Source organism: Nicotiana sylvestris, chromosome 1 (genome assembly GCF_000393655.2).
Source record: "Nicotiana sylvestris chromosome 1, ASM39365v2, whole genome shotgun sequence".
Lineage (NCBI taxonomy): Eukaryota > Viridiplantae > Streptophyta > Magnoliopsida > Solanales > Solanaceae > Nicotiana > Nicotiana sylvestris.
This window is the reverse complement of record NC_091057.1, coordinates 25,793,050-25,804,449: the sequence shown is the minus strand read 5'-3', so window position 1 is coordinate 25,804,449 and position 11,400 is coordinate 25,793,050. Positions and strand designations below refer to the sequence as shown.

The 11,400-nt window shown below is 38.3% G+C and overlaps 1 protein-coding gene across 2 annotated transcripts; it reads right to left on the bottom strand.

The window, feature by feature from the left end:
* Positions 1-3,289: 3,289 nt before the first annotated feature.
* On the bottom strand, positions 3,290-10,943 carry LOC104216535 (putative E3 ubiquitin-protein ligase XBAT35). 2 transcript variants are annotated; one of them, XM_009766605.2, is made up of 11 exons: positions 10,641-10,943; positions 9,750-9,864; positions 8,393-8,473; positions 8,209-8,297; positions 8,005-8,096; positions 7,597-7,678; positions 7,006-7,108; positions 6,841-6,915; positions 5,268-5,353; positions 4,348-5,064; positions 3,290-3,542 (listed from the first exon to the last, which is right to left on the bottom strand). In XM_009766605.2, the coding sequence occupies exons 1-10, from the start codon at positions 10,740-10,742 to the stop codon at positions 4,381-4,383; spliced, it is 1,509 nt and encodes a 502-aa protein (XP_009764907.1). In that variant the 5' UTR covers positions 10,743-10,943; the 3' UTR covers positions 3,290-3,542; positions 4,348-4,380. The 2 variants fall into 2 exon arrangements, with proteins under 2 accessions (XP_009764907.1, XP_009764908.1); XM_009766606.2 differs by lacking the exon at positions 6,841-6,915.
* Positions 10,944-11,400: the final 457 nt, after the last annotated feature.

Sequence of the window (11,400 nt, the reverse complement as noted above, 5' to 3'; positions counted from 1 at the left end):
TTACCCAACGCTCACGCTCGATCTCCATGATGAGGGTCTAGCACGAGAAATAAAGTTAGAACAAATGAGTCAAAAATAGCAATGCAGATCCAACGACAAAATAAAAAGAAAGACATTTACCCATAGAGCCATGCCAGAAACACTCCGAGACAACTCCGCATCACTCATCGCTTTAAGTGACTCACTCTTAGGGGCAGCACACAAAGGGGCAAAAACGGATGCCACCTGATCATAGTCCAACAACATGTCATAGTCCCCAGGAACGACTATGTCTCGATTAGAACCCTCCATTCTGACCTCTACGTGAGTGTGACGCTCCAAAAACTCGCGAACATTCCCTGGGTCGACATTAGAGCCCGAGCCGTTGCCCTCGGCGCATAAACCCTCGCCGACAGTGGATGATGCGCCACCCTCGGCGGAGCATGCAGACCACCCTCCTTGATAAAACTCTTCTGTTTGGGGAGACCTCCCTGCCAAGATGGCATCGGCCATAAACATGGGTACCGGTGCCGTCTCTGATGCACCCGTCCTATTCTTACCGGTATCAGCGACCACGCTTTTCCCAAGCTCTATCCCCCTCTTTTTTCTCAACGAAGATTCATCCCCATTAGAGGACTCATCTACGAGGTAATGGACTGGAAGAGAAGGGATCTCCCACCTCACAACCATATCCCAAGAGGGGTCCCTCGCCTGTACTGACTGAGCATGAACCTCTCGGGCAGAGTCATCCAAAGTGAATTGCATTCCTGCGGAGGCGATAGCCTGACAAAATGTAGGGACGGGGGTCCTCCGCCTAGAAGCTCCGCGACCTGTCTTCATAAAGAGTCGTATCAATAGACGGTGTTATATAGCCCAAGAGTGATACAAAGGAAGACACTTACGAGATGAAACTTTTGGACCAAAACGTTTCATGAAAGCGGGCCAGTCTTGAGTCTCCACTGCATGGGGCAGACGACGGGTTATCCAATCCCTTATACCTACAATGGGATGGGGTGGGCACCCTATAGCTGCAAAAGAAAGCCGCAAATAAACATTAAGGTGAATGAAGTAGAAAAGAAAGAGTAAACAAGTGACGACACTTACGATTCTCGTTCCACCGCTCCGGGAATCTAACGGGGTCAGACACGATGTGTTCAGTTCTGATGAAGAAGTGCTTATGCCAAAATTTGCGACTCTCCCGGTCATTGGCTTCAACCACCTACCCTTTTGTCCCACGGTGCCTTAGATGCACCATAGTACCCCTATGAAAGCTGGGTGAAAACAAGTGTAGGAGGTGGTGAACGGTAACTTCGCACCCCGCCAACTCCGCGTATTTTGTCAACAACAGGAGTATTTTGAGTGTGTACGGGGAAAGTTGCGCCGGGAAAACTTGATAAAATCAACAGAATTCTTCCGCTAACAGGAGAAGGGGGAAGGAATGACCAATCACAAAGGGGTACTCATAAAAAGCATAGTACCCTGGTCTATGGACTTCCACGAAGTCCTTTCCCGCTGGAACCATCTCAATATGAGCGGGAATGTTATATTTTGCACGGAGGGCATCGATATGGACTTGCTCAGTTTCAAAGAATACTGATGTGGGAGTAGGAGGAGGATCTTTAAGAAAGTCGCTTTGAGACATGGAGTGTCTCGGCAGTAACTCCTCCACGGTGGGAAAGCTATCCCCTTCCTCTACCGTCATGTCCTCACCACCAGTGGGGAGCGCCATGGATAATGGGGTGGCGTCAGAAACCCCTCACGAGATCGGTGTGTTCTAGGCATCTCTATGGCGGAAGATGTGTTAATACAACAGAAAAAGCTAAGAACGGAGAATGGAAGAAAGAAAGCAAAGAAATCGTTGGAGCAAACATGGGAGGGATGAGAAAGAATAACCAGAGACGAAATGGCCAGGAGTTTTTGAAAAAACAAACCCTCCACCTATTTATAAGATTGGGTGGCGCCAGAATCTAAGCGGAAGGCTGCAAAATGGCACTGAAATCGAAGCGACAAACCATCAGCCTCTGTCTCGAAAACACACATAACGATGACGCACGTGGAAGTGACATCATTTTCCGATAAGACACACCACCCAGGGTATCGTTGGGCACGCTAACCTTTCGTTGTTAGCCAAACCATGGCGACTAGTAAAACCAAATGTCTCCACATGTGTTGGCGATGTCCGCTTATCGAGGATGCACCAAGCTGCAACCTCGACAAGCGGAGGGACTAACTGTATATGTCCAAATTTGGATGACCACGACTGCTGTCGAATACGACACGAGACGATGTCTTCACGACACGATGTCCTGTGGCCGTTGAAGACGGCGACGATCGACAACAGTTAAAGGACGCACGACCTTTGTAGTAGTATAGGCCTAACAGGAGTCAATAGGAATATACTTTCGAATATTCTCTATAACATGTCTTTTAGGGTTCAGGAGGGGATTGTCCCTTATACATAGTGAGTAAAAACCCTTGTATAACACACGAACTTTTGGCTAAGAGCACCCATTGTAATATCTTTCTACATTCTAAGTTATCATTTGTTCATGCTTAATCAATCAGTTCCACAAGATCAATAAATAGTATCTACCTTATTCATCTCTTGTGTCTTTCATTCTAGAGTTTATTACCTTATATCTCTTGTGTCTTTCATTCTAGAGTTTATTATACTTGGCTGACATTTACGCTTTCATCTTCTTCAATTGATTTAATCAAAAAAAATTCAATATCTTTCGGGTTAAACATTAATAGTGTCTCAAGTTTTTTCTTTAATTATAAAATCTGAGTATACATTTTTTTTCCCCTATCTTTACATAGTTAATAAGGAATATAAGAGAGATTCAGACGAATAGATTGGAGTTTACTATACATCGTTTTTAAATTGTGAATTTCAAATCATAAAATAATCCCTTAAAGATAATTTTTACAAGACTCGAGTAGTAAAATATTACAAAAAGAGATGAAACTAGTGCCATCAACTAAATTGACCCAATTGGATTGATTTTTTTTTTTTTTTTTTTGGTTAACAGCGAACCACAGTCGCTACCATCCGGGTGCGCAAAAGATAAACCCGTTCCTGCGTGATAGCCCGCAAACCACACATGAGAGTAAACTGCACTAGGCAAACCCCGTGCAATGGACTCAACTGAGGAGGCATGCAAGTGGACTCGAATCCTAGACCTCCCATTTGGGAAGCTTACGAAGGAACTATAACGTAAATTGTCCATCATAGTGCCTTTTGAGATTTAATAAAATTTGCATAATGCACTGAAGTAGAATAAACATCACCATCATATGAGTAACAGAATGACCAAGTTGAAGCTGACCATATTAAAGGTCTCAATAAAACAAATTTATACACAGGATTGTATCAATAAATCTGTAATTCCAGCAAGAGTTTCACTTCTCAGTTCTCTGCTCAAGTAATTTACATTCTCCGGGAAGATAAACCATGAAGGCAACCATAGCATTTTGCTTCCTTTCAAAAATCTTAAACACAACTAGCATATATATGTATACAAAACTCACAATTTTCAATAGTGAGAAACTTCTGTGTATGCCTGCAAAGTGAGAAAGTATATAGCTCGTCAGCTGCCAGTAATGAATCTTGTAACATATCTCATCTGCAGTACAATCCTATTCATAACCATCAAGTCTTTCGATCAGCAATACGTATTACTTTAATTTACTTCATATTCAATGGGCCTGACTCAAGAATAATCAAAAATTGAAAACGCATTCAGCAAATCAGAACATCTGGTAGCACTCGTCTGCAAAATATATGTACGTACTTTTCGACGTAAGCACACATGTTGAGGAAGGGACATGTTCTAAGAGAAGAAAATAATGTTGAATAGAATAGCAGAAACACCTATCAGTTCCATAAATGGCCATATTTCCTAAATGTTTTTGAAGGACCGCAAGAACGTCTATAATGAACAACTGGTAGATTAAAAAAAAATCCCAAAAGCAAAGCACATTTTCCTCCTTTTTTCTAGTTACCAGGAAAGCTAGTGCTTAATCAGGATTTCAATACAGATGGTTCAGAAGAATTCAAAAGTCATAGGCAATAAGGACGTGGCTCCAGTTATCATCCCTCCCAATTCCTTCAAACTGGAAAAAGCCCTAAATAATACTAGTATATGCCTTCACTAACAAACCCAAAAGGTTATACGCTAACAGCAGAAAACCAAGATCTACTTCAAACAAGAGCATATTAGACAAAAGTTGGAATACCCCAAAACTTGGTTATGTTTCAGAAGAAAAATACATACTAGGAGAGAATGACATTATTCAACATATTTACTTTGTTATTATATCTAATGAAACAAAGCAAAGAGGACATGAGGTTGCCGAATTGCTTACATTTGTGGCTTTAGTCATTTGCTGCTTCAACTGTTAAACAGCATACAACCTTATCACCTGATCTATCTTGGCACGACAGACGGGGCAGCCCCACTTCTTTCCTTTAATCTCATTCAAACAAGACATGCATCCAGCCATGTGGCCACAAGGGATGCAGGCTCCTTCCACTGGAGCATCTAAACATATTATACAAGATGAAGAAGCACCATCAGGATTACCGCTTTCGTGTGCTCCGGAGTTCTCAATAGTTGGAGAAGACAAGTCAACTGGGCTGGCGTCGATCGATGGATAGTGAATTGGCCCATTCTCTATAACTTCATCCGTAAGAGGAGGAGCTGTTGGGACAGATTCAGTAACCGGATTCTCTTGCATTGCTTCGACAACAGTAGACGTATCACTAGAAGTGTGGACTTGCTCAACTTGAGTGCCACTTGAACTGGCTTCCTCAACTTGACAGCCACTACTACTAGCTTTTTGGTAAGAGGCCCCTGTAAAAGAGCTATCACTATGACTGACAATCTCAACAGGGTTAATCCGATTCATTGATGTTTCTGTTCCTGATCCTGGGTGATTCTCATGATAGGTTGGTCTTTGTTGTGAAGCGGACTGAAGAGAGGCACTAATTGCCATTGCTAATTCCACATCCTCTGTGGTTGAAGGAGCAGTTGCAGGGACCGCAGGAGTCTGAGATCTGAAAGGAAATGCTGGATGCATGACCTGAAAATGTGGTATAGCAACTAAGATAAGTTTTTTAACTCCATTAACTAAAAAAAGAACAGTTCTATGTCTTCACTGGTAGCATAGTCCTTGTTACAAAAATCAAGAATATAACAAATTCGTGCAAGTTTGGCAAGAAGCAAGCAGATCTAGCCATGACTGCAAACATAACTTCTGAAGAGAAAGGATGTATTATATTTAACCTGAGGAATTCCCTTGCATGCATTGCAGAAAGACTGCAATTGCTGCTTTTCGCTTTCCTGGACAGCTGTAAGTTTAATCCTTGTTTCTGCAATAAACATTTTGAAAATGGGGAAAATGATTCAGTAACAAAGTTGCATAATGCAAATAATGACTTAAACAACAGAATCATGCGATAGGCAGATAATTGTTCTGTCCTGGCCCCCCAAAGCTAATATTCATTTCTACAAAATGGAACGATTATTTCAAATCTTTAAACTAGCAGATGCAGTTTCTGAGAGTTTTAACCCAATAACTTCCCTTATGCATGGGTAAGTCTATTTTCACCATTTAAATAACATCTGAACACTTATCAATCTTTAAGTTTGCTAAAGCTGAGCATATTTGACCTAACCAATAGATTGATACTAACTGACCCTTAAAACTAACAACTGATGATGAAACCTCGTGCCACTCACGTGCCACCATAAAGGGTGCAGAATTAAGGGAGATTAGGATTGGGAAAGACAACTCAGGATGGCCTTTCTATTTAACCATGCTCCTTTGAGTGGCACATGGTTTCACCATTAGTTCTTTGGGCCAGTTAGTACTATTCCGCTAGTTGGATTAATAGCCTGTTTGGCCAAGCTTCTTTTTGGTCAAAAGTGCTTTTTTTAGGCCAAAAGCACTTTTGGCCAAAAATTGCGGTGTTTGGCCAAGCTTTTGGAAGAAAAAAAAGCGCTTTTGAGGAGAAGCAGAAGCAGTTTTGGAGAAGCAGAAAAAAGTAGCTTCTCTCCAAAAGCACTTTTTTGAGAAGCACTTTTGAGAAAAATACACTTAGAAGCAGTTTTTTAAAGCTTGGCCAAACACTAATTGTTGCTCAGAAGTGCTTTTCAAACTAATTAGCCAAATACAAACTGCTTCTCACCAAAAGTACTTTTGAGAAAAGCACTTTTGAAAAAAAACACTTCTCAAAATAAGAAGCTGATTTTTGCAGCTTGGCCAAACGGGCTATAAATATGCATAACTTTAGCAAACTAGTTGGATGATATGAGCTCAGGTGTATATTTAGAGAATGAAAATAGACCTGCCATAAACATAAGGGAGAATTTTGGTTAAGAACTCAAGTTTCTTAACAATGTTTTTAATTCTATGCTTAAATGTGTAAGTAACTCGGTATGAGAATAAGATGCAAAAGCTTTATCTTTTCAGACACTTGGTGGAGTAAATTTGACCATAAGATTTAAAAGCCTACATGTCAAGCACAGGCTTAGAGGAGAGAACGATCTTAGCAATTGATTAGAACAGCCAGCAAAACTTCTAACTGACTTGAACCAGCTCTCAGCAAATCGTGGCATGGTCCAATAACTAGTTTTCAAGCCCCATACATATCCTTTCCATGGAAGAATACTATGAATAGACACTAACACATACTGTGCATACAGCAGTGTTTTACTGGTCCATTTAAGTATTAGAACTGCCTTATTGTGACTATAAAAGTTCATAAAAATTGCATAGCCCTTTTCCTCGTTAAAAATTCCGTCACCCCCATTCTTCTGGGGGGACTTTTACTAGATCAGATTACAATGTACTTACGCCTAGCTCCTCGGGGTCTATTCCTTATCCCTTGGGAGGGCATTATCCCTCGCCTTCGCCTCCAGCGCCTCGGGACTATGCATGAAAATTAACAAATAATCATCTTCAAATCGAAATATTTCATGGCAGCTATAAGAACTCTGGTTAAAGAACGTAGGAAATTACTGTTTGAAATATCGGATATGATAACTGCTGGATCAGGCTGGCTGAAATTTGGTTCTTCCATATTGGCCTTCCACAGTGCAACTATTGTGCGGGGCTGAGCATCCTGCTCAAGATATAACACTATGTAAGTTAGTAGCATGAAGCATATGACTTTTCAAAAAAACAAATTAGTTTCCCTGGCCCCATTCGGAAAGCATATGATATGAGCAACAATCAGGAAAGAATACATGCAACACAGTGTGATCTTGACTTTTCTAACCAAATAGAACCCAAAGGTAGGGAAGAATGAAATCAACCAGCAAAAGCAAGAATCTGAAGACTTGAGTTTTTTAGAGACATTCCAAAGAAAGAAACCATCCAGGACTATCACCAACGGGTAAAAATCTGAATTCAGCTCATTGCTTAACACGTGGAGCCAATTATATGAATCTCGTTTGTCAATCAAGTATTACAAAAGGTAGTACATTAGTAAATGCTTCTCTATATAAGTCTAAAACAAAGCAGAAACAAGTGAATTACCGAAGTCCTTCAAAATCTAACAGTTTTAAGTTCCCAACTTATACATTGTAAACAATAACATAGGAGACTTACCTGGACAGCTGAATATATAGCAAGCTCCAACTTGAAAGGCTTTCTGAGATTACGGGAACCGCATGGTAAGACAACCACCCAGCTATAAAAACGTGGAATCATCGTAAGTCCATTTTGATAACAATTTTGAAAACTAGAATAAAAGGCAAGAGCAAATTATTGAACTGTGAAAAAGAACTGGTAGCGACAGAAATATGACACATAAATCAATAACACGCAGCAATGTGCAATACATAGGATAACAAGCCAAAAGAAGGGGGGAAAACGACACGAGATGGAGTGAGACCAATGAAGTACACCATTGCCCGCCATTTTCCATTAAATATAATCACGTGAATATGCATTTCTGAAATCTGAAAGAAATAAAACAATTTTCTAGTGAAAACCCAAAATGAACATTATACTCACACTTTCCGGCTAAGCAACTGTGGTGCGAACAGTTCAAGAAATCCAGGCCCGTAAAATTCCCGCAGCCAACCAGAAAATAAGCAAATATGGTTCTAATGCATTACATGAAAAAAGCACGTGTGAGAGAAAAGAATATTGAAACATAATCCTTGCATAAGTTGAAGGGTTGAATTAAAAACATAAAACTGAAGTGTGAACATATACCTCAATTGCACGGACAACATTGCTGAAACCTTTAATTCTAGCAACATCAAGTGGCGTTTGGCAGTCATCATTCATTATCAATGCATTTGCTTAAGACACACGAGACAGGTAGGAAATCAAACAAGTCAAAAAGGCGCTCATAGCCTAAATGAATTAGTCATTATATGTGTTTGAGTAGATATACCTCCATGTGAAAGGAGTAACTTCACTGTCTGCTCAAGACCTCTTTTTGCTGCATGATGTAGAGGAGTCCCCGCATGACGACCTAAAGATGTACATAAGGGTAAGGATCAGATAGAGATCCATAACTTACAGAACAGATGAATAATGCTGATTATGTAAATACGACACTGTTTCCTAGATAAGAGTTGAATGCACATTATTTGGCATGACGGAATGAATTTGGAAAATTAAACAAATGTAATTTTCATATCCGGAGAAATTCAGGAAACTTAATTTAAATCAAAATGTAAACAGAGGCTGGGAAATAATCAAAGTATTTTAGTTTACTAGTAATAACTCATGTCTGATTTAAGCAAATGCACAATTGCTTGAATTAAAAGAAAAAAGAAATGATTAATCTCTGTCGATATTGACAGATATTAATATGTGCACCGTGATTTTGCTATTCCAAATTTTTACTCCATGCATTCAAATAAATGATATACTTTTATTAGAACAGATTAACATAAGATAGTTTGAAATTAGAATACTTCATAGGCGTTTGGCAATATTTGGTTGAGGTTGAAAATAAGAGTATTTGAAATTGACGTTGAACTCTGTATCTGTTTGGACATGAATTTCACTTGGGAAAAAGTTGGAAGATTCGTGAGTGAACCATTATTTCACTCGAAGTACTTCTTAAATAAGTTTTTCAATATGTCACCAATGAGAAACTAGTATTTGCAAATACTCAACTTCAGTATTTGCGAATTAAATATTTTTGTATGACAGCAAATACTGAAATATTATTATTGACAAAAGGGGTAACTTTTTAAACAAGAAGTGTCCTAATTTTTAAAATGACCTCAAATGGGTAATACAGTTAGCTGAAAAATAATATCACCACTACAATAAAATAAGAATGGTACCATTAATTTTTATGCTTGGAGGGGAACAAAAATCCTATTTAAGAGAAAAGGTGAATTATGTTATGATGAATGATGAATGAAAAATGAAAAACGAAAGCATGTAAAACATATTGAGGTAGCGGAGCAACTCTTGTACAAATCAATTACCATTTCATAACATTTGCATTTCTCATTTTCTTGTTAAATAGTTGCAAGAATAAAGTGACTTAATATGAGGTCTAACATGGCATGTTGAAACACTCATGGCTCAAGTTACATACTCTGTAACAATGGCCTTAGGAGACTGGTCTAAAATCTATATAAGATAACACAAAGAACTACCTCTCAATTAGCTCCATGAGTTTTCTCTCTTTTAAGAAAATTCACCCCATTATTACACAAAACTTTATCAGGTTAGGTCACTACCACAAGTTGCCATCTTAGTATATAAAGACGTAGAAGATTAGTTACCTGGACGGTAAGCATTGACATTGGCACCCAATTCTATCAAAGTTTTTGCGACATTGTATAGCTCGGGATTCATGCACGCCACAATTAACGGTGTCTTCCCTTCCTTATCCATCCACTGAAATCGACCCATTTAAACACATTATAACGGTATAACCACAGATTCTTGTAATATTCTTATCCATTATAAACACAAACTCCCTCTATGTGAACATCACAAAGCATAACTACTCCTAAACCCTAATTAAGGAGGAGGATTGGGGTATGCCAGCATAAAAATAGTCTAATCATGATGAATCCTCTGAACACAATTTGTGGATCGATATTCCGACGATTCATATAGCTGACTCCAACTAGTTTAAACTCAGTCATAATTCATTGACTGATATTTTTACACATAATAATAGTTTCAAATTCACAGTTTTTTCTCACATAAAGCAGAAATGATCAACACTCGCCATAGGAATATATATTACTCCCTGTGTCCCAATTTATGTGATGTACTTTATTTTTTAGTCTATCACATCTATGTGTAGAAACAATTTAACTTTAAACTTTATCATTTTACCCTTAACGAGAGACTTACCACAGGTTTCAAAAGTTTTACTTATCTTTTTTTATCGTGTCTAGTCACACAACACACATAAATTGGGGCCGCGGGAGTATCAATCAAATAAGCCATTATTTAACTGTTAAAATCCCAAATTCACTTCAGTCAACCATTAATATAAACTAAATTCGCAGTCTTTCATCACCATTGCAACTCAATTTCATCAAATTTACAACTTTTTCCACTTTTTCTTTGACAAAATTCAAAAACTTATGTAAAAATTCTCAAATTTAGAAAATAAAAATGATATTAATGCAAAACAAATAAAAAACCATCAATGATACCTCAAGGGCAGCGCCTTCACGGTGAAGAGATTTGATGCCTTCGATATTTCCATAATTTACTTGCTGATACAGAAGCTCGTCTTTCGATTGCTGCTGCCCCATCTGATAACAAGAATTAAAATCGAAGATAATTGGCAATATATATTTATCTTTTGGGGGAAAATTATTGAGGAAAGAGAAATGGGGAATTCGGGGGTTGAGTGAAGCAAACGGTTTTATTTCTGACTTTAATCACGCGGTGGGTGTTGAAAAATGGAAATTTGTGGGGTAGAAATAATAAATAGCGGGAAATGTAGACTGTTTGCTTAATTAAGAAGGGAGAGTGACAAGTAGATGAACTAATATAGTAGTACGCGTAGACTTCTGGCCCCTCTTTCTTGGAAAATTCTTAGAGAGGCATTGATTAAGAATATTACTACGTCAAATTCATCGAAATTTCAAAAGAAAACCTTACAATACTTATATTTTAAGGGTAAGCCAAATTTTTATTTCTATAGCTTTGACTGTAAGCCAAATTTTTATTTCTATAGCTTTGACTGTCATTAAAAAATTAAGTATTTGTTATACTTATTGGTTTTCTATTGTTAACAAATTATCTTGATTTTATTAAAGCACTTTTTTCCAAATTTTAGATGGAGAATAAATGTGCCGAAATACCCAAATTTACCATTCTACTTTTGATTATCTTTTAGAATGTTCTTGGCCAAATTTTTTAGGTTGACATTTTGTCCTCCCCTCCCCTTGTATGGTTCAAAAATTA

Coding starts and splice junctions, on each gene's coding strand:
- LOC104216535 (XM_009766605.2), bottom strand. CDS start 10,742: ATGGGGCAGCAGCAATCGAAAGACGAGCTTCTGTATCAGCAAGTAAAT. Junction 8,097..8,208: donor ATGTTGTCCGTGCAATTGAG/GTATATGTTCAC, acceptor GTAATGCATTAG/AACCATATTTGCTTATTTTC. Junction 5,065..5,267: donor CATGCAAGGGAATTCCTCAG/GTTAAATATAAT, acceptor CCACATTTTCAG/GTCATGCATCCAGCATTTCC.